At 38.8% G+C, this 26630-nt stretch overlaps 1 protein-coding gene across 2 annotated transcripts; it reads left to right on the top strand.

The window, feature by feature from the left end:
• On the top strand, window positions 1–25363 carry ASMTL (acetylserotonin O-methyltransferase like). 2 transcript variants are annotated; one of them, XM_038145113.1, is made up of 13 exons: window positions 1–155; window positions 1137–1268; window positions 3019–3066; window positions 3692–3756; window positions 4753–4814; window positions 6751–6859; window positions 10738–11164; window positions 14048–14210; window positions 15954–16138; window positions 17796–17925; window positions 19026–19169; window positions 19678–19800; window positions 25032–25363. In XM_038145113.1, exons 1-13 carry the CDS (start codon window positions 63–65, stop codon window positions 25244–25246), a joined length of 1896 nt encoding a protein of 631 aa, XP_038001041.1. In that variant the 5' UTR covers window positions 1–62; the 3' UTR covers window positions 25247–25363. The 2 variants fall into 2 exon arrangements, with proteins under 2 accessions (XP_038001041.1, XP_038001033.1); XM_038145105.1 differs by having other exon boundaries at window positions 21953–25176.
• Window positions 25364–26630: the final 1267 nt, after the last annotated feature.

Genomic DNA, 26630 nt, shown 5'->3' on the forward strand with positions numbered 1-26630 from the left:
CTCCACCACCTCCCCGCCCCCGACCGGCGCGGAGCAAAGGCTGCGGGCTGCCGTCCGCCGCCATGGTGTTGAACCCGGTGCTGGGGAAGCTGGCCAGCAAGCGGGTGGTGCTGGCTAGCGCCTCGCCGCGCCGGCAGGAGATCCTCACCAACGTGGTGAGTGCGGCCGGCGGCCGCTGGCCTCGCTCGGGCCGGGGGCTGCGGGCAGCGGCGGCCGCAAACCTGCGGGGCCCGATGCCTCCCGGCCTGTCCGCTCCATGAGAACAGTAGGAGGGGAGCGGGGCGATAAAGGAGTTGTGTCCTTTCTGAAATGCACTGGTGCAGAGGAAAGGAGGCCGTAGCCTGTCATTCAGACTCTTCAGGCCCTGCGGAGGAACGCGTGGCCCTCGCTGGGCGGGCTGCGGGAGGCTTTTGAATAGCGCTTGGGTATTACCTGTCAAACTTAGTTTGCTTAGTATTACTATTCTTAATAATTCTGCCGATAAATTGAACTTCAGCGAAAGAAAACACTTAAAAATTCGGATGTGTGGAGAAGCTTCAGGGTTCAGTCGTGGACTAAGTTTTTAGAAATAGAGCATGCCTGCTGGGTGCAGTAAATGTGCAAGTGTAGCCTAGAGGCAAAAAGTTAGAAGAATAGTTGGGCATTGTTTGCCGAAACCAAACAGAAACTGTCTGATTTTGTTTTCTGTTTATCGTGTATAAGGACACATGAAGTGCAGTAAAGCTTCTGTAAGAATGTGCACTGCTGTTGCATGAGTAAAGTGCTATGCAGAGATTCAATAAAAAAAAAATCAGTAGTGTTTTTTTTTACTCTGTTTATGACATGTGTAAGCTTATACTGTTTGTTTTTATATGGAAAAAAAAATGAAATTATTAATGTGATTAGGTCTAATAAATAAGGGCAAAATCAAATATACACCCCAATTTCAAAGTTTTGATTGTTTTGTTTGCTTGCAAAGGATATGTATGTACTAAACAGCGATAGAAGCACTTGGGGGTGTTTTTTTCTGTGTGTTTGGGGTGGAGGTGTGTTAAAGAGTGAAAAACAGATGTCAAATTGGCTATTTGCTTAATATGCCTTGGGAGCGATGTTTAATTATGAGGTCAGATTGACTGCATCACTTTCCTGTGTTACAGGGCCTGCGGTTTGAGGTGGTTCCATCCTGGTTTAAGGAGACACTAGAAAAGTCATCTTTTACAGCCCCTTATGAGTATGCTGTGGAAACAGCTAAGCAGAAAGCTCTTGAAGTAGCAAACAGAATGCATGTAGTAAGTTACTAACTATTACAGCAATAAGCTTTTTGTCTTTAGGTGGTGCACGTTACTGTGACGTAATTTGCTTGCACTGCTTAAGTGATCCCTGAGGTTTATTTTTCTCCACTGAAGGCTAATGGATCCTGTCATTTGTGAAAGATGGTGTCTTGATATTGCCTAATCAGAAGTCTAATGCCTGCAGTTCAGGCTTTCCACAAACTGAAGCAGCCTGCATCTTTTGTCAGAATCATACCTACTCTTGTGTGGGATACATAGTCCATTTTTTTTTTTGAACAGTCAGGTGTATGGCTGACCTCATTCCACGTATTTGACATATTTGTTGATTGTGGAGACAGACTCCACAGAAAACACTGATGTGATTCCAGTGCTTTGCTGTAGCTTCCACTGAAGGAGTGACAAGAATAGCTCAGCAGTTGTGAATATAGAGGTATTGGCAGAAAGCAGAAAAAAAATTACTCTTTCTTTACCCAGAATGTTTCAAAATAGGACTGGTCTATCTAATTTTAAGAAGGGAGAAGTTGATATTATTTCAGATTCTGCTGGACAAGGCATCCATTTTGTATCCTAAATTCTATCAAAACCAGTGATGCAATTTATACTATCAGTGGTGTTTGGCTTATGCCCATGGCTGTGATCACTGTTTGAACACATAAGGCTCTTTGCTACCAGAACCTGTTTAAAAGTTGAGCAGATTAAATCTCACAGAATGGACCATAATATTTTCTTAATAATATAGCTCTGAAAGAGAGAGGTGTTTGCTGATCCTGTTCTGGCAGCAGAAAAGGAATGTTGAACACTTTAAATTAACAGTGTTGCCAGATGTCACCATTCTTCAAAGCAAATATTGCATGATGTCCAGTGTAAATCGTTACCCGGTTTTCTGTCAACTGCCTTCCAGACAATGGTACAACAGAGGAGAATGGATTTTAAACCCAACCTCGGTAAATTACTTACTGTGGGCTTTCATTGCAAAACACTGTGCTGGTGATAATGCTAGTTCAGTGGATTTCAAAATGCTTCTTCATACAGGAATTAGTAGAACTAATTCTAGATATCATTAAACAATTTGGAGCACATCAAGTTTTTGGCTAGAAGAATTACCTCCCTCTAAATGTTTTATTATAATGGTCACACTTACAGACAGGTTTAATGTCATGCTGTGATAAATAACAGCAGTATACCTTATAATATTCAGGTAAATCAAAACTTAGCTAGAAGGACAGGTACTGTTTAAAGTCAAGAAAGGTTTACAAGGAATTTTTATATATCACTACCTCTCATATTTTAAAACAGAGTTTGTGTTCCCTTTTAAGAGAAAAACATGAAGTGTAGCTAAAAAAAAAGAGGTTTATTTATCAGTAAAATTTTGCTTGGAGGAGTTATCCTCAAGGGCTGTATTCTCTGGCTTCCAAGTACTAGACACTTCATTTAAAGTAATTGTTTGCCACCTTGAAGACCAGTTTGACTTTTGAGAATGCACTTTAATTCCTGGATGCATTTATTCATCAGTAGCATATTTGGGCAAATTTGTGGCTTGAGAATGGTGTGCTCAAGCCTCACTTTTTAATGGGGATATAAATGTTTACTATTTTGTGAACAGTGCGAAAGCAGAAATAGTGTCTTGTTTTCAGGTCAGTGTAGAGCCCTACTTCTAAACCAGTAAACTGCTTTTTTCTCACCTTATGTCTTAAAAGATTTTTTTCTCTTTGCATCTTCTGACAAATGCCTTCTTATGCTTTTGCAGAAGCATATGAGAACACCTGATGTTGTCATAGGAGCAGACACTATTGTGGTAAGAAGTCTTTAGTGATTTAGTATTATTTTAATTTATGACAAATGTAGAAAATACTTGTATCTTTAGATTTAAGTTTGAAAGCTGCCTTCACTGTGAAGTTATACTTGCATTATGATACACCTTCTTGGGGTTTGTTGATATGGCTTTTAGGGGTTTTTTCCCAACAAGGTAATTTTTGAAGTCTTGAGAGCTAGAAGCCTTGCTACTGGTTTTGGGGACACTAATACTGCCATAAATACTGCCTTGGATCTTCTAATATGTAATGGAAATTCTGTTCTCAGGTGACTTGTCTGTCAGGAAGTCCAGATCATGTGAACAGTTCTGTGTTGTGCCTTGTAGGAGGAGGTCACTTTGTATCTGACATCTTCACAGACAGTGAACTGTTAAGGACAGAAAAAGTTGAATTATCCTTTTGTTTGAGAGGTGCAGCCATTGGAGGGTAGAGTATGGCACTCATGTGCTTGACACTAAATTACCTGTTCTATCAAAGTATCTGTGCTTCTTGCTCTACTCAATAGACTGAAGTTTGAAGCCCTGGCTGAAATGATATGAACATGATTTCTGACCTCAGTTTCTGAAAAGTGAGAAAAAGCAGCACACTCACTCTGTTTTTCTGTTTTAGTCTGTGGATGAGCAGATCCTGGAGAAACCAGTTGATAAGCAAGATGCCTACAGGATGCTATCAAGGTCTGTAGTTTTAACTAATATATAAAATTTGAAGGTGTGATTTCTTCATCACTTAAATTCTCAAAAGGGCTCCACAGAAGGGATACATGCAAATTTTTGGGGGTTTTGTTTTGTTTGTTATAAGTTTAGTAGATTTATCTCTTAATTAGGGATATGAAAAGCACTTAATATTTAGCTTTTTAGAGCTCCAGGAAAAAAGGCAGACAAGATAATGCATCTTTGCATATATCCAAGGTGTCAAGTGGAACTTTTCACACAGTTTCAACTTACATTTTGGTGTGGAATCTTGTGGGGGACAGAGCATGTGAGATGCTTTTGATCTCATCCAAAAATATCCTGGCTAATCTTTACGAGATTATTCCTTAAATAGTCTCTTCACAGATTCCCAGTCCCTTGCTGTTATACATCTGTTGCTTATGCAGCAGATAATAAAGTCCTTAGAGCTAATTGGCCACAGCGTGGCACTCTGGAGCCACTACAAGAGAGAGCCAGGGGTAATGGAATCTGGGCTCTTCCTCTGCACTCTGGCTTGCCACGGGATCTCTGGGGACCAGTCTGGATTAAAAGAAAACATATGCTCTAGTTCCCTGTTACATGTTTAGTCTGAGTTACATCACCTACCTATTTATTGCCAGCTTTCAGTGAAGATAGCCCTAACAGTAGGATTTATGCCAACTGGCCTTTTCTAATGCATTTGAAATAGTCACTTTTTTGATGTACAGTGAATGAGCTGGTACCGTGGACTGCTCTTATACAAGTGGCATTCTGGAGCCTTGAAATAACTGCAGCTTTTAGTAGTGTTTTTTATGTGGTTATTTTTTTGTTTGCTTTGCCATTATCTTTTCAGTGATCCTGAAATAAAATTTGTTTAGGATGCATGTCAGATCAATTGAGTGATTAGATTAATGTAATGGTCTGCTTCTCAGGCAGTAGCAATATAATCATGTAGAATATTTCCTAAGACTGTTGCTTAATTGACATTTTTTTGCCTGACAGGTTAAATGGGAAAGAGCACAGTGTTTTCACAGGGGTGGCTATTATACACTGCTGCAGTAAAGGTACACATCATTTTATTACAACTCAATATTTGTACTAAAAATTATTCTCATGATAGCTTGTACAAGTAAAGAAACAGGATGAAAATGTTTCATATACAGTCTGAATTGGTTTTCTACTCAAGAACTACTTTATCAAAATATAAATTAAAGACTCCCCACAAAAGCCAACCGTCCTCCTGTATTCAGTTTTCACACAGAAGGGACAGCAGCAAGATACAATGGAGTTTGGAAATACTGTCTCTGAAAGCTGTGAGACTAATTGAAAGGCCAGTGTAAGTGGTGGAGTATTCTTAATTAAATTCAAGTAAGGTAATACAGACTGTGAGACTAAGCTGAATGTGATCCATATCAACTTCATTCTGTGTTGTGCTTAGACCAGTTGAGGCTTAATGCCTCAGACTGTTAAGAAGCTGTATGGAGCAATACATCCATGTTCCTTATCGCATAATTTACAGAGAAAGCAAGTAGTTTTTATGGAAACTGTACCATTAATATAATTTGAGGAGTGTTTGAAGGGCATTGTCTGATAATTGTGCCAATAGTCTTTTAGTAGAGCTTTTGCAGCCATTTCGCTGGACATAGTCTTTCTGTACCCAAATTAACAACTTTTAATCTTTTCTGGAATGGTTGCTCTTAACTCTTGTAAAAAAGAATTAAAGTCAATGATGCAGTACTGCTAATATGCTAGTACAGCAGAGGGAGAGCTGCTGCAAGAGAAGTAAAACATGTTACCAAGGGCATGTTCCTGTGAGCAACCCAGCAATGTAAATAACACCTTTAACTGTTTACTCTAGGAAGAAAGTTAAGTGCACCCAGCTGCAGTAGTGATAACAACTGCTATAACAACACCTCTCATTTAAAGTTTACACATTTAAACTGCATCACAGTCAGATGAATAAAAATGTACCTTTAGTCAGCAGATTCCCCAAGAGATGCAATCGATAGAACACTTTTGTAGAATTACTATAAACTGTATTTACAGTTTATGATTACAATGTGTTTAACTCAAAGATTTTTTTTTTACTAGAATTTGTTATCAGCACTGAAAGACATGTTAATCTGTCTTCATATGCACCAATTTTCTTACTTTGTTTGGGCTTCACACTATCACCATTAGAAATTGGTTATCATTCTTCCTTTGGTCTGTACTGTAGGTATTTCTTACTCCTCCTCAAGCATTTCCACTGCTACCAGAACTGTGGTAACAGGAGATGCTTGGTGTTTATAGAAAAGAGTAAGAGAGCTAATGATCTGCAATGTGCACACTCATTTGGTCTGTTACCTTTTGAACATATTTTGGAAAAGTCTCTGTCTGCAGTGACAGGAGGGTCACAGTGTACCGCATGCAGCAGGGTCCATAGCCCAATCTGCAGTACTTTATTGCACCTTCCCTCATCCACTTCCAGCTACAGACGTCTGAAATAATACTGTCATCTCTTCAGAAATGATAGGAAGATGATGGTGATGGTTCTTGATGGGACTGCTGGATACCCAAGTCTGAAGTGCAGGTGCAGCTGCACGTACCCACTTTTATGACAGCTACATGTTGAACTCTGATATGTTGTTAAGAGTTCTTTGACAATGCTCATAAAGTTGGAAGGGTGGCTGTAGCCTTCTTTGTACTCAGTGCTGGATGTGTGCCAGCATCCATAAATAGCTTTGTGTAAGCATTGTTAATTTAAGAGTATATTCCACATAGGAAGAGCAGTCTGTTATCCCTGAGACAGGACTGCAGAGGTTGAAAATGCAAACTCTTAGTGTTTTGGGAAAGTTGAGTTCACTGTCCCTGAAGAACATTATTAGTCATTTCATACATCTGTGCAATGTATTTAATGTCTCTCAAGCAAAATTGTCAAATGATTAAGAAATACAACCTAGATGTTATTCTCTCTAAACTACAGTTCCTGTTTCTAAGAAGACCTTTTTCTTTCTGTAGACAAACAGCTAGAGATGGAAATCACCGATTTCTATGAAGAGACTAAAGTAAAATTTTCTGAGCTATCTGAAGAGCTCTTATGGGAGTACATTCACAGTGGGGAGCCAATGTAAGTAAGACTCTGATGCCACCACACAACACTTGAGAATAGGCCTTAGGGTACATTATTAAGCTGGTGTAAAACATTGTCCTGTGTTCTGTGAAATTTTGTTCTGTGTGTATGAGAAATGATAGTGTGGGTGATGCAAGGGCACTTATTCTTTTGTTCTTGTGTAAAGCTGTCATTTCTCCAGTGAAAGTGAGCCTACCTTTTTAGAACCCTAATGAATTTGAAAAGTGAAGACTTGAAATACTCTGGATTAAGCAAGCTCTTGTGCAATATACAATTATCTTTCTGTTAGCAGAGGCAGGGGATCTTCAGTGCCCAAGACAATGCATAGTTCATTAGACAGATGAAAAGAGTGTTGGATTATCAGGGCATCATGGAGCTGTATTGGGAGAAAGCTAGAACTTGGTGTATTTAGTTTATCAAAATTACTGCTCTAATGCAAGGAGCACCAGCCTGATTTTTACTTATCCTTGTGAAAAGTGAAAACAGCTTGTGTTTCTGTGTCAAAATTGTCCTTCAGTTTATGCATTTCTGCTACACTGGCAATGTAGTTACTGATTTATATAGGCACCATTTGCAGAGACAATATACCAGACAGAAGTTATTCCATGGAAGAAATAGGATGAGAACAGAATGCCTAATTACTGCTCCTAAGATGAAGTTCACTAGATTGTTTAAAAAAAAAAAAAAAAGTACTTATTTACTTATTTGGAGACAGCAAGAGAAAGGAATTTGTCTTCCCTTTGTGTTAGCTGGACCTGCCTGTAGGCATAGTTTGCACTATGGACTGCATATCAGGTGATCTGATGTGAACTTTTGTCCCTGTAGCTTCAATTCTGACCATGTAAGAAATTGTGGTGGTTTTAAAACTCATTTGTGCTATAAAACAAAAAGCCACGTTTTACTGGGGAAAAGAAACTACTGTAGACTTTGGATATACTTCAATGCTTATGTGTAGTTGAGGTGTACCTTGTGAACATGTAGGGTTCACAGTTTATTGAATAGACTGATTTTAAATTGGATTATATGGAGAGAATGTTTTGGCAAGACTATAGATTGTAATAAATTCCAACATAGGTTTTTGGAAGGTGATATTTACTATGCTAGTTAGTATGATGTCTAGATATAGTGGGCCATAAAGTTACAGTTTGAAGGAGAAATGACCATGGATTTTTAGGAAGAAAGTGAGATTGAAAATTATTTTGGAATATTCTGAATATTTCCTCTGGAAGCAAATAGCTTTAGCAGTATTTTGCTGCACCAAAATGGCTCATGAGCAGTGCTGGGTTGTTCTGTTCATTCTCCTAAAAAAGATGTGACATCAAGGGTTTCTCAGGGACCAAAGGTTCAGAGAATATATTTTATTACTCTCTGAGGCTGAAGCAAATTTCTACTTGTTTATATAATCCTGTTTATATATGTTCCTATTATATATATAATAGGAAGCACTTGTTCTGACTTTGCAAAGGACATGGTGTCCAATGAAGTCTGCAAATTTCATTAAGGAGAAGTATCTCACAGCACTTTTTTTTTGGGTTTTTTTGTTCCCTCCTCCATGTCCACTCATACAGGCTACACAATTCTATGCATATAGGTTTTTCTAAACAAAAAAAGTGACCAATGCTTTTTTTTTTTTTTTAATTTACAAGGCAAAATAATTTTCTGAAATAATACAAGACTTAATAATCACATGAAAAAATAAAAGAAAAATTACTAGTTCTCTTGAGGATTAAATTGAGTTCTTTTTCTAGCAAGAAGTGTACCATGTGCAGTAGGCTCCATACCCAGATGTGCAATACTTTATTGCACCTTCCTTCATCTGCTTCCAGCTACAGAAGTCTGAAATAATCTTGTCATCTCTTGAGAGGTGACAGGAAGATGATGGCAATGGTTCTTGATGGGACTGAAGAAGAAAATTGGCATATAGTATTGAAGTCAATCACTGGTGACAGAGTAATACAAGAAATACATAGCTGATGTAAAGTGTGGGAAAGGAAGGAGGGAAAATTGCTATCTCAAGGTAGTCTGTGATGAGGCTATAAAAACCTCAAATTTTGGCTTCAGAAAGATGTTTTGCTTTTTGTTTTATTCATGTTCATCTTTCAAAGATTTTATCCTTGCAGGCACTGTCTCTTTCCTTTTTTTTTTTCTGTGTATCTGTAGAAAGAAGGCTGTACCACAGTAATCCTCACTGTTTTGGGCTTGTATAATGAGTAGACTTTGACCCAGCTTTTTATTTTGTAATCTTGCCCTTATGAACAACTTTATCTATCTCTGCTTATAACTGCTAGCCTGAAAATCTGATGTGGTTTTAGCAGCTCTCCTCCAATGGCAGTGAAACCAAAGGACTACTGCAGTCTGGAAAGGAGGTGATGACAGAGCCCTCAGCTCTACAGTTTCACATTTTACTGTGAAGGAATAAAATGTTTTTTTCAGGTTCCAATGCCAGAACATAAAGTGTTGTAGAAAAATAAATATGTAGCCATTTCTGTTAATTATCTTGCTGGGAATATGATACTGCTGCTTTTGATGGTTATAATGTTTTTTTGCCTACCTGTAAGCATATCCCAAAATAACTATAACTTCATTGAAAAATGAGAAGACATTTTAGTCATTATAATATTCCTAGTTTAGTTGATGTAAATCATAAGAATGTTATAAAAGAAAAAATAATTTAAACAATGACTAAGTTATAAGGTAGGGCTGACAATGCAAGATGAAAGGAAAATTCCTATTCCACAATTTTTAGCAAATTCAGAAAATCCTACTTGCTGGTATACTGATTCATCTGTTTGTTTTAGCATGCTATTAGAAAGGGAATCCAGAGGTAAGCACTAAAAATAAAGAGCTGTTTCTGATCAAATCTAAGATGAAAAAATTAGCAATGATTTTTTTTTTGTGTAGTGACCTTCTTTCTCAAGCAGTTTGTGTAATTCCATACTACCTTAAGTTAATAGATCTGAGACTGACTGACCTTTGGTTTCTAAGCTTGCTGATGTAGGCTTTCAGATTCTGCTGTTATGTAGGAAACATACTTTTAACTGCCTTGTCCTTGTATGAGAACAGTAAAATTGTTGAGTCTACTGCAGCTTATCTGACTTGTATATATTTCCATTCCAATCTGTGGAATTTGCATAATTACACCTAAAGACAAATTAAATTTCCAAGGTTAGTTTCTGTGCAGGTACATTCCTGTGCCAAATTACCAGTACTACCATGACATCTAAGAGCAGAGTGTTGTGAACCACAACTCTATTCTGTCTCAGATGGTTGCACAAGAGATGGATGGATAGGGCTAAATAGAGTAGTGGATCTTGTTTGAATAGGTTGTTCTTTTCCAAGGAAGTCCTGTTTTCCCAATCCTCACTTTAGGTATTCCTATGACTGAGATCTGCAAGATGCATTCTATGATCATTTGAGTTCTCAAAGGTCATCTTTGTTGAGCTCCTTTGGGACCTAACATTCCTAAAAGCTTTCCAGCCTTCTTGTGGAATTGGGTGAGGGTCCGTATGCATCTGGTAACCCAGTAGCAGTGTTGCTCTTGGTGACACTGTTACCTTTTTGGTAGCCATGACTTGGTAACCTATGACAGCACACTGACTGCTGTCACCTGCTGCTTAGGTGACTGTTGCACTTGCACTGTCTGAAGCATCAAGACCTTTGGCTCCTCACTCTTAGTAGAAATACTGATCCTTGTATTTATCTCGTGATTTACAAATTGAAGTGTTGAGCCTACCTAATAGATTGAATCTGCCTGTAACTTAGGTACACTAGTCTTTATTCTAGCCTCTGCAGTTGTGGTGTATTTTTAGTGTTCTGTGATATCTCTACTCTTAACCTTAATTAGATCTATGTTGGTTTTGCTTTTTCTTCCTCAGGGACAAGGCTGGTGGATATGGTATCCAGGCCCTTGGTGGAATGTTAGTTGAGTATGTCCATGGAGACTTCTTGAATGTGGTGGGATTTCCTCTGAATCACTTCTGCAAAAAGCTAGCTGAATTGTACTATCCGCCCTCTAAACATAATGTACAACATAAAAAGTATGACTCCATCCCTTCTGTGGACACTTTTGAGAACCTAAGCGATGGAGAAAGTGAATCTTCAAATTTCACAGAGCACAAAGTTGCTAGTAAGTTGGACTGCAGCGGGATGCATTCCTCGGGAGCTGCTTACACTTCTGAAAACACTTCTCCTGTCAGAACTGGTTTTACAGTACCTTTGGAAAATCAGAATGGAGTGTCACAGAGTGCATCAAAACTTCCATCCAAAATCCTAGAGCTGATGGATGGTTTTAGAGCTTCAAAGGTAAGGGAAAAATAAAACTACTCATTACATTGTTGTCTGATACATTTGTTTTACTGTACTTCAGTATGTAACAGTTATTGTGAAGTACTTCAGCTGGGGAAGGAATGTATTAATAATTAGTAAAAAAGGACCACTGACGTTCTGGAGAATCTTTAGATAGCTGAAATTTCTGGTGCAGTGCAAACATTGCTGGGTTTGTCTTTTTGTATTTGTTCTTATGTGTGCTATGAAATTTCAGTTACCTGTGGGATACTTTTATCCCTTGAGCTGAGAGGGAAAAGAAGTTGCAGATTTTTCTTTTTTTACTGATCAGAAGAGCACAACCAAGCTGGAATTATATACTCCTAAAAAAAAAATTTAATGTGGTTAACTCACCTGACTTAAAACTTTGACAAGAATTGTATATGTTATATTTCCTTTGTAACTTTTGATGCTTTGCATTAGAATTCTGTGGAAGATCTTAATTTTTATTGCCTCTTCAGCATACAATTTTTAATAACCTGTTTCATGTTCTGGATGTGTTTAACTGATAATATCCATGCTGTATCTGATGGAGGCGTACTCATAACAGCTCAGAAACAAGGTCACATGCTCTGTGTTTCAGCCAGGCGTGATGAGAAATGCGCAGCTGGACATTTTAAGTACTCCCAGATTTTATACATAGCTCCAGCATGGCAAAGACAATAGTGAAGAAGGGGAAGAAGAAATGAACAGTGATCATTCTAATAGATCACTGGTCTCCAAGTTATTTGTGTTATAGGAGGATGTGGGAAAAAAGTGCTAAAGTGGCAGTGAAAAGCAAACTTGGAGCTAAAGATCCAGCAACTTTGAGGGTAAAGGAGGGGGGCACACCAGACAGTGAGCAATAGTTTTGCTGAAACAGTGGAGAGTTGTGCTCAGCTCTGAAGGAAGACTGTAGTGTGATCATGTGATGTGGTTCTGTGGGCGTACTGCTTGTAGGCAAACAAAGCTATCCTGAGAAGTTTGGAATAAAGTGGCTTTGAGGGTGCTACATTTGTGAACTTCTTGTGTACCTGTGGGGAGTGACATATTTGAATAGGTGAGATGATGCTTAGCATTTCTTCAATTTAGGTAAAAATAAATATGGATAATTACCAGCATGTGGCTGTACATTACTTATACTGTTTACAGTGATGTGATGATGAATTGTTTTGTGCAGTGAAAGACAGTGGAGGCTGGAAACAAAAAGAACAACTTTACTTTCTCATTACTCCAGTATAAAGTCATAGTGTCAAGTACTGAATCACATGTTGAACTAGTGGGATTTTTTTTTCCAACTAAATGGATCTTTGTAAAATGAATTACCAGTAGCAATGAATTCCGATCTGACAAAATTCATCATGTTTCTATTTGCAGAATAGGTATAAGTACACAAAAGCATTTTTTTCCACAAAAACTCTCAAGTTTTTTTCATCTTGATTCAAGAACTTTATAAAGCAGAGTAAAATCTCCTGCAGGTGAAGGTATTGCTACCTATTTTCCTCTGAACAGCTCTGTTGCAGAACAGGAGGAGATCAGGGTTAAATACTTGCAAGTTAAAAAACTTTGAAGTTTACTATGTTCCAGTTTTACTTAGTCTGGTCTGTACGCAGATCTTTTACATTTTTTCTTTAATTTTTTTTTTTTGAACTGAGAATTACCGAATGGGTTGCTCAGCCAAGTTTTCTGCCTTATCTTCTCACCTTCTTTTTCCTGTTCTAATAGTTTCCAGTTGGTATTAGTCCAAAGACTGGGCAGGTCTCGGAAGCCATCTGGTTGTAAACTAGGTGTAATTGGCTCAGTATTGTGAAAGCCTGAATAAATCTCTTATGAGAATAACAAAGTTGTTATAAAATAGAATAAAAAGATGTGAAGATGATAGAATATAAATACATGCAGTAGCAGACCTACCTCTCAAAGTTAATCTTTCTCTCCCTTTGATTTTTATTAAACAGAATGTCAAGGCCCTTCTTTCCTTAATTACCTTTAGATTTAAATTTCATCATAGTTGCTTGCCATTGTAAAGAAATTGATTCTGTGATTGCTGCATTTGCCTCCACTATTGTGTTCTCCAAAAGTTCCTTGGTTTTAGGTGTTTTACCTACTTCAGAATACAGAAACTGTAGAATTGCAAATTAATTTTGAATGGAGAGGTATATGTTTCTATATTTCATTAACTTTACTCTCTGGTTTGGTTAGCATATCTTGAAAAAGTTCAGCTAAGGCTTTCAATTTAAGGCAGCCATTGCCCATGAGCTTTTCTTCACCATGAAGCACTAGCTGTTCTTTTGTCCCCATTCCACTTGTACACATCCTGTTAAGGTGTGCCTGTAGTATAGTTGTCCTATGAGGTTTTAATCTTTTTGTTCTTAATCTTTTTGGGGTTTTTCCTTAATTTTAATAAAACAAAGACCTGTATTTTAGCAACTGAAGTTGTTACACTATCTTAGTGGAGAGTTTTAAGTTCCTTATGCTTTGGGACTATCAAATTTAATTTTTCATGATTATTTAATAATAATTTTTATTATATTTTGGTATTCATATGCTTAAGAATGTTCGTTCCATCAAACAGCCATATAGATGGGGAAGTGCTAAATATATCAATAAAGAAGTGGGTCTTCGTACAAAATGTGTAGGCTGCATTCCAGAATACTGTGAGTTCCCTTCTCTCCCAAACACCATTGTTAAAAGTTCTGTTACTTGGCCAAGATACTGATATCCTCTGAGAAGGAAGGGAGCCATTTTTAGAAGGTTTGTTAAATTGTGTTGCGGTAGTTTAACAGCAGTTGTGTAGAATAGTTCTAGGCAAACAATATAATTCTTCTGCTTTCTGATTGCAGTCTTTTAAACACAGCATGATAACAATTTCTTACCTACACATAGGCTCTGTTTGTAGCGTCTAAACTGAAGATATTTGATCATCTGAAAGACAAAGGTCCTATGAAGGCTGTGAATATTGCAAATGATGTTGGAACCTCTGTATGTGGAACTGAAAGGCTCCTTGATGCTTGTGCTTCTCTTGGATTACTGGAGAAAACACCACAAGGTGATTAAATTACACTCCCTGCAACTGTATATGATACTAAAAGACAGGCAGGACTGGAAGAGATGCTTTTAAGGTCACAGGTTCTGACTTGATGTTGTGGTTAACTTGGATTTAGGGCAGAGGGAATGGATTCCTTTGCTTTCATTATTAGTTGCTGGAATTGTTTCATGTGGGGAAAGGCTTTATGTAATGAACACATTGAAGTCTCCTTTGTGGAAACCTTAGATTGCTTTTGCTCTCTGGACATAATACTGACCAAATTTCTAAGAAAAGATTGCATAGACAGTCCCAGGGAACTGTGTAATAGCTCAGATCTGTCATCTGTACTTGAGTCACAACAACCCCATGCAGCACTGCAGGCGGGGGGGGGGAAAGGTGGCTGGAAAGCTGTCCAGTGGAAAAGGACCTGGTGGTGTTCAAGAGCAGCTGAATGTGAGCCAGTGTGAGCCCAGGTGGCCAGTGAGCCTCCTGGCCTGTATCAGCAGTAACATGGCCAGCAGGACCAGGGCAGTGTCTGTGCCCCTGGGTGAGGCCACAGCTTGAATCTTGTGTTCAGTTGAGAGCCCCTCATGACAAGAAAGACACTGAGCTGCTGCAGCGTGTCCAGACAAGGGTAATGGAGCTGATGGAGGGTCTGCAGCGTAAGTCTGATCAGGCACGGTTGAGAGAGCTGGAGGTGTTAAACCTGAAGCAAAGGAGGGTCAGGTGAGATCTTACTGTTCTCCACAACTACGTGTGAGGACGTAGCCAGATGAGAGATGGTCTCTTTTTAAAAGTAACTAACAGCAGGATAAGAGGAAGCAGCCTGAAGGTATGCCAGGGGAGATTTAGATTGAGTATTAGGAAAAATTTCTTCCCTGAAAGGATGGCCAAGCATTGGAACAGGCTGCCCAGGGAAGTGGCTGCCTCACCATCCCTGGAGGTATTTAAAAGATGTATAGAGGTGGTACTTGGGAACCTGGTTAAGTGGTGGACTTAACAGTGCTGGGTTAAAGGTTGTACTTGATAACCTTAGATGGCTTTTCCATTGAAGTGATTCTGTGTTCCTATCTGAAATGATTGTCAAATTCCATTTCCTGCTGAAGCAGTGCCATCAGTCTTCAGCAAAGGATCAGGCTTTTAATAGGGAGAGTTCTGCAATCTGTCCCTCTTTGTGGACAACTTAAATTTTAGTGCTCCTAACTGGAATAGTCCATGAATGTGTATGTAAATGAGGGAATTAGCATTAGGATTAACTTTTTCAATCAACACTATGTAGTTCTCAGTTTCCATGTGTATCATTTACATAGTAAGACTTGAAATAATTAGGTGTGAAGAAAAGAATATAAAGGAGTCTCTTTAACTCTGTTAGAGGACAAGACAAATGAAAAAGACCTAAAGACAAAATGGAGAAAGCTTGAATTCAGGGAAGAAGCAGCCATAATCTAAACAAAAATACAGCTAAGAATGAGGAACTTCTAATACTTCCCTTCAATATTAGGTATCTGAGGTACTCTGGTTTAAAATTAAAAAAAAAAAAGTGTATCTGTATTTTCCAGCATCTGAATTCTTTTTTGAAAAGAAGTACTTGCTCCTTTAAGAATGACAAGATTTTCAGAATTACTTTTTGTAGAAGATTTTTAGTAGTAGATCATAAGATCAGGATTTACTAGTTATTTATGCAGGGAAACATGCCTTCAGATTTTAAACAACAGTTGCAAAGTACTGAAACAAAGCTGGTTACAACTGTGTTCTTCCCATAAGGTTACAGTAATACAGACTCAGCAAATACCTACCTGACCTCAGATGGTAAATACTCACTTCATGGCTACATTATCCATTCTAATGACCACCTTTGGCCTCTCTTCACAAACTTGGAGTCTGCTGTCAAAGAAGGGACCAGGCAGAATCATCGAGCCTTTGGAAAGAAAGCAGATGATCTGTTTAAGGTAATATAAACTCTTACTAGTATCAAAACCAGCTGTGTGGAGCCCAGAGCTGATCTAGGGACAAGTGGAGACAGAGCTGTCCGAAGAAAATTTGTCAGTCTCAGAAATGGTAGAAACACAATGCAATTTACCAGTCCCAGGCTTCTGTTCCCTTCAACTTTAGGCTGTGAAGTAGTGGAGCAATCACATAATATATTGGGAAATTTGAGTGCTGACAAAAATTCTCCAGATGAAATGTTGCCCATCCCACTGACACACTCTCAGAACAACCTCTGGGCCTGATTAATTTATGTTTGTGTCCCTTTTACCACACATGTATTCCTTCTGTATTGGATGCCAGTCAGTTGATAGTGATGTGCATCCAGTTTAGGCTGTGCTGTGTAGTCAAAGCTGGTTTGTGTTGATGCAGTGGAGAAGGGATCTAATCTCCTTTATGAAGTTTTGTAGTTTTGTATAAGCTTCAAGCTAATATCTTTTACTGATAAAATTGTAATCCTTCTGCCATCTGTTTCAATCTGTGGTATTCTTTTCCAAATCCTAGCCCAAGTGGCTGTGATCAGACTGGAGAATCACTTAGGGGTGTAACTAGCCTAACTTGTCAGTTACCCATCTGGTGAATCGGGTTGAGAGGCATAAATATTTGTGCCTGTGTAAGCAGAGAGCTGGTATTGTGAGCAGGAGAATGTCTTTGACAGTATTGCTGGCTTAAATTGTACTTCAGACTACATCCTGAGGTCCTTAATTTTTATTGAACTTCACGATGGTGATGAAGGCAGTCTCCTGAAGGAGATGTCTACATCCCTCATGTATAGTTAATGGAACAAAATAAGGACTTCTAGAGACTTAAAAGCTCTGCTAGCTTCGTGTTAGTACTTAAACAACTGCAGTACAAAAATTCCATTTGAAATCATTCAAAGGGTCTTTAAAAGGTGTTAAGATACTTTGCTTTAGGATAGCTGTTGAAGTAGATGTCTAAATTTATATACAAATTAAGTGGTTTAATTAACCACTGGAGCTCATCCTTTGTTAAACATCTGGGTTACCAACTTTGCTTGGGTGATGCTGGGTGTCCAGTTTGGACCTGGGCTCCATATGTGTACAGAATGGTGTGCCTGAGCAGAATCTATGGGCTGCCTATGGCACTATGCACACCACAGCCTGGAGATACTTCCACTTCATGGTAGTTGCAAATCCAGCTGTAACTGGTGAAAGGTAAAGGGATTTTTGTGTATGTGTCCTTAAAAAGGTAAAGGTGTGAGGTTCTGCTACTGAATGCTTGCTTGCTCCCTAATAAAAAAAACCAGAATGATCTTTAATGTTTCTGATTTATGGTATGGTTCAATTATCTAGTTATTTTTTCCATCATGGGAGAATACATGTTTGAGTGAAATGAAAGCAATTTGTGAGGATATCAAGAAGGAGCACTTTTTCTTTCATTCTCCTAAATCTGTCCTTTCAAGGTGTCTCGAATTCTTGAGAGGATGCAACAATCTGCTTATCGCTACAGCAAAGGATTTGGACGAGCAAATAGTCAGTGGCTCTTTTAATGGACCTTTTAATTTTGGGAATTCTGATGTTCACCTACTGCATTGGTTGTACAGACTTTTAATTAACTCTGAAAATAAACTTTAATTATGCTGCTTCTTCCCCTTTTTAGGACTATTATCACAGCCAGGAGGTAAAGCAACGTTTTATGGCTGCCATGCACAGCATTGCTCACCTGACAGCAAGAGATGTGGCTACAGCATTTGATCTTTCACAGTTTAAATCTGCTTGTGATTTAGGAGGTATTGCTTGTAATTGAACATGTATACAAAGTAAAGGAAGAAGCTTGATTTCAGTTCTGCATTTTATTACCTAAAAGACATGTATATTTTCATTAGAACTGCAGTAATATTATCTACTGTTGTTTTTCTGATATTGCAATGTCAGGATAAAAGAACAGTGCAGCTAATTGAAAGAAGAGTTACCTAAATGGTATTAGAATAACTTAAGTAAATGTTTGTCTCAATCAGTTACACAATTCAAGGCAGAAAATAAGAGTGGCTCAGGTGATGCAGCATTGAGGTGGGAGTGTCATTTTCAGCAGTGTTGTTGCTCTTCTTAGGCACATCCAAGATCTTCAAAAGTAATGCAAGTAGTGAACTACCACTACTGGAGTGTCACACTTGAAACACTGCACTGCTAAAAGACAAGTTTTGATTCTTTTCTAATGGGTTTGTTTTGTGCATTGTTTTAGTTATTAATATCTAATTTGTCCATCAAAATTTTGAAGACCAATGATAAAACTGAAGAAACTCTGCTTTTTAGCATTCCTTTTTTTTTTTTAAAGGAAACCTTGTGCTTGGAGCTGCACAGAGGAAATGTTATTATATAGGGAAAAATCCACTGAAGGAAGAATAATTTATTTAGTGCCTAAGGAGGTGGACAGCATCTCAGAGGAATTAGCCCAATACTTGTACAACTGTTGCCACTTGTGCAGAGACTCCAGAACTTCACAATCTTTACTATGCTGGAGAGTGTTTGTCAAATTTCATGTATCAGTGCTTTGTAAATGCTAAACAGTTAGAGGTGTTCTTCTTCAACAAGTAGAAGTATTTGCCTTTTCATTTACATTTTGATACTCCCCAAAAAAACCCTGAGGTACTGATATCAAAGGTCACATTTGCAATTCTGTGTCAGTAAGGAGTTATGCCTGCATTCCACAAGCTTTAAAACTTTGCTCTATCAAGCAGGAAGTCTTGTTGCCCATGTTCATTGTTGAGCTGTCTATCTCTGGTTCTGATTGGATGTCTCTATTTTACAATGTTATATACAGCCTTGTCTTTAAAAATGTGTGCAAATTCTGGGAGAAAATAATTGAATTGACTTTTTAAACTCTTAACAGGTTGCACTGGAGCTCTGGCTTATGAATTAGTACAAGTATACCCAAATCTCAAGGTCACAGTATTTGACCTTCCAGAAGTCATTGCAAACACCTCTTACTTTCAGCCTTCAGGACAGCACACTGCTCCAGTGACATTTGTGTCAGGTAAATGTAGCACATGATCATTCTTCTGGTTTCTGTTATCCTTGAGCACAAACAAGCTCTTCTGCTGCTGCTCCAACCCCAAACATATCTTAGTACAAGGCAGTATAGGTTTACCCATGCTAAATGGGGACATAGTATCTTTCAAGACTGTGGAGATAAAAAAATGCTTGGAGAATGTGGCTAAATGGGTATGAATTAGTAACTTTTTGAATACCACTGGAAGCAGAGGCTGCATATGCTTGTCTGAGGTATTTCATTTCTAGACAAGATCAAAATGGTGACTACAAAGAACTTTGTCTCCTTCCTTGCTTTATGTTTGCTCTCCATTTTTTTTGTTAGACAATTCTTGCCCACGATCTGCTCTTTAACTACACTTTCCTTATCTGAAAATCAGGGCATACCTGTACCTGTTCATTCTTGTTACTTTTGTACTCCTCTGAAGCACCTTGTTTTTGCAGTATGTACTCTGTGGTTTCTGTTGGAATGTACTAACTCTGTTTTCCAACAGGTGACTTCTTCAAGGATAATCTTCCAGAAGCAGATCTTTACATCCTTTCCCGTGTTCTTCACGACTGGCCTGATGAAAAGATACATGTGCTGTTAAGCAAGATATCAGCTGTTTGCAGACCAGGTATGGTTTTTCATCTTGTGAACTTAAAGGTGCATGTTAATGTACCTTTAATGAGCATTGACTAATGCTTTTCTAGTAGGAACTTAGGATGCTTTTTGTTCAATCACAGTAGCCTTTGCTTGAATATGCAGTCTTGCATTGTGATAATACCTACTAATAAAAAGAAGGAAACAAAGCTGCAAATAAAACTATATATAATAAGCTTTTACTATAGTTGCAGGCTTCACGTACAACTGTATCATATCCCCAGTCTCTGTCATGCCCAGTCTTGCTTACTAAGCCCTGTATCATCAATTAAGTAAGCATGTGCTTATTTCTGTATAAAATTAGCCTAACTAAAGTTCCTTTGGGAAAGTCAAGAAGCAGCAGTTTGTTTTGCTGTTGTTTTGATGTCTCAGTAGTGTCCAAAATATGGTAAACTGGCTGAAGTTCAGTACTACTTTATGCACACATACCCTGAGAAATATGCAGCCTCTTTGACTTTCTGCTACATTTGAGTCATAGAATCATCAGAGTATGTCAAGTTGGAAGTGACCCATAAGGATCATCAAATTGAACTCCTTGAAGACTTAACTAAAACTAGTTCATATGACTAAGAATGTCATCCAGATGGTCCTTGAACTTCAGCAGGTTTGGTGCTGTGACCACTTCCCTGAGGAGCCTGTTCCTGTGCCTACCACCCTCTGGGTGAAAAAATCTTTTCCAAATGTCCAGTCTGAACTCTCCCTGATACTTCATTCCATTTCCTTGTGTCCTGTCACTGGTGCACCAGAGAGAGGAGATCAGCACCTTCCCTCTACTGCTCCCTTTGAGGAAGTTGTCTATGGTGATAAAGTCACACCTCAGCCTTCTGTTCTCCAGTCTGAACAGATCAGGGGACCTCAGCTGCACCTCATGAATCTTGGCCTCATGGCCCTTCATCATCTTGGTCACATACACTGAGGTGCCCAAAATTACACACAGAATCAAAGAATTTGCTGGCTTGAAAGGGACCTATCTGGATCCTCAAGTCCAACCTCTACCCCTATGCAGGATGCCCCAAGGGTCACATCATGTACCTGAGAACATTGTCCAAACACCCCTTAAACTCAGACAGTCTTGGTGCTGTGATCACTCCCTGGGGAGCCTGTTCCAGTGCCCAGCCATCCTCTGGGTGAAAAGCCTTTCCCTGATGCCCAAACTAAACCTCCCCTGACCCAGCTTCATGCTGTTTCCTTGCATCATGTCGCTGATCACAAGAGTGAAAAGATCAGTACTTGCCCTCCATTACCCCTTGTAAGGATGTTGAGGGCCACAAAGAGGTACTCCATCAATCTCCTCCAGGCTGAACAAAGCAAGTGACCTCAGCTGCTCCTTATAAGGCTTTCCCTTGAGATCCTTCACCATCTTTGTGGCCCTCCTTTGGATGGTCACTAATAGCCTATTAGGCTATTGGAGACCATCCAAAGGAAGGCCACAAATTTTTTTTTTTTTTAATATTGTGGTGCCCAAAACTGCACACAGTACTCAAGGCAAGGCTGTACCAACACCAGAGTAGAGTGAGACAATCACCTGTTTAGTGATCACCTGACTAAATCACAGAATGTAGTGATTCTGTGCTTGGATGCACCCCAGAACACAGTTGTCCCTTTAGACTGCCAAGGCACACTGCTGACTCATATTCAGGCAGTATTAAAGATCAAAGAAAACAAAAAGCAGAAAAGCCTGACCACTAAGATAATCTGATTTCTTAATGCAAGTGTAGGTTTGATTTGTTTCAGAGGAGAGGATGCAAAATAAGACCTAGCCCATAAACTATAATCCTGATTATAAATTATGAAAGAAAATTTTGGGTGACAATCTTATGCAAAGTTTGGGTTATGACAGATGATTACAGGAGTTTGGTTCAAATGAAAGCAAGGCTGAGTTTAAGACCATAGGCAGGAAGTGATCTCAGCTTCTGGAGACAGTGCTCTAAACTCTCCGTTCTCTTTAACAATTAAATGGTTGCTTCCGGGAAGAGGTTGCTGAAAGTAAACTTCCACTGATTTCCACTGAAGACCATTAAAAATCAATCTGAGGGGACCTCTGTAATTGTCTCTGAAAAAAAACACTTTGAAGTTGAAGCTAAAATACTTACACAGAACCACTTTTGGTTTTTTTGGAAATGCAGGAAGTGCCTTACTAGTGGCAGAAACTGTGCTTAATGAACAGAAGACGCACCCTTCTGTAGCTGTGCTACAATCCCTCAGTATGACTGAAGGCAAGCAGAGAAGCAGCTCAGAGTATAAACAGCTACTGGAGAAATACGGATTCACAGATGTACAAATTAAGATCACAGGAAACATACTAGATGCTATTCTGTGCTTCAAGAAGAATCTGTCACTGTAGTGTGCCCAGAAACAATCTGGGATGCGGAATTTTCACCCCTTGTGCAATATACCCATCATCAACCAGTTCTGTTGGCAGTTGAGGATCATTTTGGCCTTTTGTCTGAAGCATAGTTGTTACAGGCCTTGGAGACAAGTTGGAGTGCAGCTTCTGCCAGAGTGAATTCTGTGCATTTTAAAAAGTGTCTGGGGCAGGCTGAAACTCCTGCATGTGAAATACCTTAATGTCCAAGTCTTCTGCATACTGTATTAAGCTTAGACTTGGCATAGCTGTGTATAGCATGTCAGGTTAAAACTGTAAGCTTGTACTGAACTACATTAATATCTTGTTTTCTTGAACCGTAAAATTTAAGAGAATTCTCCCTCTGCAGTGTATTCAGTGGTTACTGCTAATTTTTATCAGAAATAAAAAAAAATATTGTACCCTCTGCCTGAATTTGGGAATGATAGTCCTCTTTTTCACTGCTGTGTGGGGCTTTACTCAAAAACATCTCATATACAGTCTTTTAAAGCAAAAGTGAAAACAGAACAAACCTCAGATGTGCTCCTACACTAGCTGTAGTGTCACAGAGGAACTTCAGCAGCCTCTGGCCTCCAGCCACAGTATGTACCTGCACAGGCTGCAGCTGAGAGCTGTTCATGTTGCTTACTGTCACTTCTGGGGTTTTCTGAATATGGTTGAATGGCCATATATGCTTTCTGTCTCATTAATTGAGATGAGTTTTAGGATTTATGTATAAAACCTTGTATGAAAATTTTAAAAATAAAAGTATCTTCATGCTTCAGTCTTTAATTGGAGAAGTGCATACTGAATCCCATCGCTTCAAGTAATTTGTCACAAATGTCGCCTCTCTTAATGTTTATTTCTTTCCTGGTATTTCATTGATATTTATTTTTTCTTTTTAAAGTGAAATGGAAGCCTCTCTAGAAATGAAAGTTACACTTTCAAACTAGCTTTCTTTCTATCAGTTGTGAGATTTTTGCCTGTTGCTTGTACAGCAGTAGTCCAAATAAACCAGTATGCAAGAGGCTGTGCCAATAGTGAATTACCAACCTCAGCAAATTAGAGAGGATTAATGAGGAAGGTTATGAGTTGCATCTGCCCGGATGTTAGTTAATCAGGAGTTACTTTGCTCCTTGACCAATGGGTAAAGAAAAAGTGCCACAGTGGCTCAACTCATTAGGAGAAACAGGCTTCCTACAGAGCATTTCAGGTGTACAAAATCAGGGAAATGTCAGACTTTACCACATTGGGGTTTTTAATTCTTAGCAGAAGGTTTCTATGAATGGAATTTTGACTGATCTTATCTGTACAGACATTTAAAATAGATAAGGCTGAATATTCAAATGAATAAATTAAAAATGTTTGTTTTCCACATTGACATGAAGCTTGCTTTTAGCTTAACAGGTTTGTATGTTGAGAGGGACTCATTCTGGCAATCAGATGTGTCTCATCTCGTAGTTATTTATGAAGTTCATAATGCTGTTTCTTAAGCTGCTCCAAGCGTTTTAGTCAGATTCAATCAAATCCTAAAGCTGGCACACCTGTAACTGTCACAGACTTTAAAACTGTGCCCCTAAGTGCCATGTCTCTGACTGTAAAATTTGAATATAATGTGTTTGGCTACCACCCAGCCCTCATTTACTCTGTGATTAAGGCACAACACTAAGCATTAGTCCCTTGGGCATGGTGTCTGTGGTCATGTACCACAGCTTTGCACTCTCAGGATAATTAAGTGTTGGAGCAGATGGTCCAGGGAGCTTGTGGAATCTCTGTCCTTGGAGGCTTCTATGTGTGAAGCCAGTCCTGAAGAAACTGAGCTGATTGCAGAGCTGCCCTGCTCTGAGTGGGAGGCTGGATCAGAGATCTTCTCTGGTCTGTTTCAGGCTCAGGTGCTCTACAATCATGTGATGCAGCCTGGTCACCTGAGGAATTATAAGCTCATCTTACTAATATACAAATTAAGTTTTTCAGTTGCTCTGAAAATCTTTTGCTGACTGGTAGAAGGAGTGGATTTAAGAGTCTTAACACTGAAAAGATTCTAAGCAATATGCATAACTGAGGAAAATTTTTCCTGAAATGATGAATGAGGGGACTTAACTTTTAAAACTTTTTGATGATTATTGAATGTCTGAGCTGTACAAGTTGGAATGGCTCTGAGGAGATTGTCTTACAGTGCAGAAAGGTGTGAATGTTATGCTGCACTTCATAATAAAATCACTCTGAACTGCTGCTATTTTGATCTGAGTTGTCAGGCCAAAAGGCAAGTATCACAATGCTGCTGTCAGTAGCCCTCTTGGCTTCCCTTTCCCCTCACAGGTCTGAATATGGAGAAAACTCTGTAAATCAGATCATTTAAGTTCTGCTTTCATCCTTAGGTCAGTCCCACCACAAAGAATTTGGGTCCTACAGAAATAACATACAGAATGTATTGAACAGAAACATTGACTTCTCCTCTGCTTCTATAACGCTTGCCATCTACTCTTCTCTCTGCTTGGCATCATTTCAATATGAATGTGAAGCAGCAGTATATCCTAAAGAGATGCAACTCTATTCCTGTCTTACTGTTTTCTATAGTCCTCATGCCAAGTCTATAGAAGTCATCCCCTTTTCTCCTGAAAACAGAGACGTGATTTGACTTGTGAGTGTTTGATCACTCTATACTGTGAAAGGGAATTTCCTGGGGTTTGTGAGAGGAGTGGATTATTCATTTAATGATGAGTCATTTAATAGGAGAGCAAATTCATAAATGATAAAGGAAATCACCCAGGTCTTGTAATTTTCACCCCTCTATATGGCAGCAGAAATTTTCTTGCCTGGTAATGGATTAGAACTGTTGCATGTGTTTGTTTTTAAATTAGGCTGTGCAATTTTGCTGGCTGAAATGGTGTTGGATGATGAAAAGAAGAACAGGAGCACAGCTCTGCTGCAGTCTTTGAACATGCTTGTCCAGACAGAGGGAAAGGAGAGAAGTGGCTCTGAATATCAAGCTTTGCTGGAACAACATGGATTCACAAATGTCAGAATCAGAATAACAGAAAATTTGTTAGATGTCATTCTCTGTGTTAAAACCTAGGAAAAAATGTATTAAGCAGTAGTCTGGATGTCTTACACTTGTATTTGATGTTTTGTAATTATCCAAATTCATTCTCAACTTTCCATCAATACCATAAACAAGAAATGTAACAAGAAATGTCAGCTTTGTGGTGTTACTTCTACAAAGGGACAAAGATGGATTACATTTATTTTAGACTTCAGTAAAATGATGCCAGGAGATTCTGTGGCTGCACAACACGTGTGGGACACAAATGGCGTCATCATCCTAAGGGCAGCATTCACACTGCTGAGAAATCACTGTTTCTTCATACTTGGTGCAATTAGAATAGTAGAGTTTTTAGACCAGCACACATTGCTTTGCCCCTATTCCAGGAGGTTAATGTTGGTATCATTTTAATGCTCCATCACCATCCATTTTAGTATCATTTTATATTACACCCTCTACTGTAAATAAACACACTGTAATCAACTCTGGAAACTGCTACTGCAGTGGTGTAAGAAACAACTTAAAAACTCTGGAAACAAGAACTGGAGCAGCAGCTTCCTGAGAGAGTCAAGACAGACTGCTCTGCTTTGAGAGAGGCTTCCAAAAAAAAAGCAGTTATATAAAAGCACAAGTTTCCACAAGTAATTTAATATCAAATGTGAGGGCACTGAGTTTGTTTCAAGAACGTCACCCTACACCTTTTTAGCCCTACTTAATCTGTGAGCTCTTATAAAAGTGGAGAGCAGAATATGAGATAAGGAGGGGAAAAAAGGTGAAGAAACAGAAGAAAAAGCATGGTGATGGAGAAAAAAGGATTTCCCCCAGTCATTTGCAGGTGAGCTCTCAAGCTGAACATAACATGACAACTACAGACTGAACAAGTTCCCCATTACAAGTTATGTGCCTTTTACCTTCATTTTTCACACTGATGATACTTGAGAGTCTTAGAATATTAATTTCTTTTTTAAATCAATAGAAAATTTTGTGGTGAACAAAATCTCAGTCTTGCAGACAAGGTATTGTGCTAAGAGAGTATTAACAATCAGTTATAAACTTTTTTTTTAAAAGGAAAAATTACCACACTGTGTGTGCCTCCCTGAATGAGGCATTCAGGGACCATTTCATAAATTATGTTCAGAATATGGTCTTCTAACACCTTATGTGCATAACTGTCTGTGAGCACAGGAGTCACTTCAGTCTATCTGTATTATGCTTTAGAAGAGCACAGTTTACTGCTGATCTTCTGGTGTGCAAAAAAAAAAGTATATGACATATCTTGTGCTAGAGCAGAGACAAAGGCTATGCCTGGCACCTTTTCTTCTTACAACATGCCCTCATGAGAGGCATCCTCATTTTGAAATCCTGCAGAGTACATACATGTGTAAGCAGTGGTTACTGGCACCTCAGCTACTGCAGC

The sequence above is a fragment of the Motacilla alba genome, chromosome 1 (genome assembly GCF_015832195.1).
Source record: "Motacilla alba alba isolate MOTALB_02 chromosome 1, Motacilla_alba_V1.0_pri, whole genome shotgun sequence".
In the NCBI taxonomy this organism is placed as follows: Eukaryota; Metazoa; Chordata; class Aves; order Passeriformes; family Motacillidae; genus Motacilla; species Motacilla alba.

Bases quoted from the DNA above. Each gene is read 5' to 3' on its own strand.
- ASMTL (XM_038145105.1), top strand. From the start codon at position 63: ATGGTGTTGAACCCGGTGCTGGGGAAGCTGGCCAGCAAGCGGGTGGTG. The intron at 156-1,136 runs GTGAGTGCGGCC...CCTGTGTTACAG, and splicing joins AGGAGATCCTCACCAACGTG to GGCCTGCGGTTTGAGGTGGT. The intron at 3,757-4,752 runs GTCTGTAGTTTT...TTTGCCTGACAG, and splicing joins GCCTACAGGATGCTATCAAG to GTTAAATGGGAAAGAGCACA.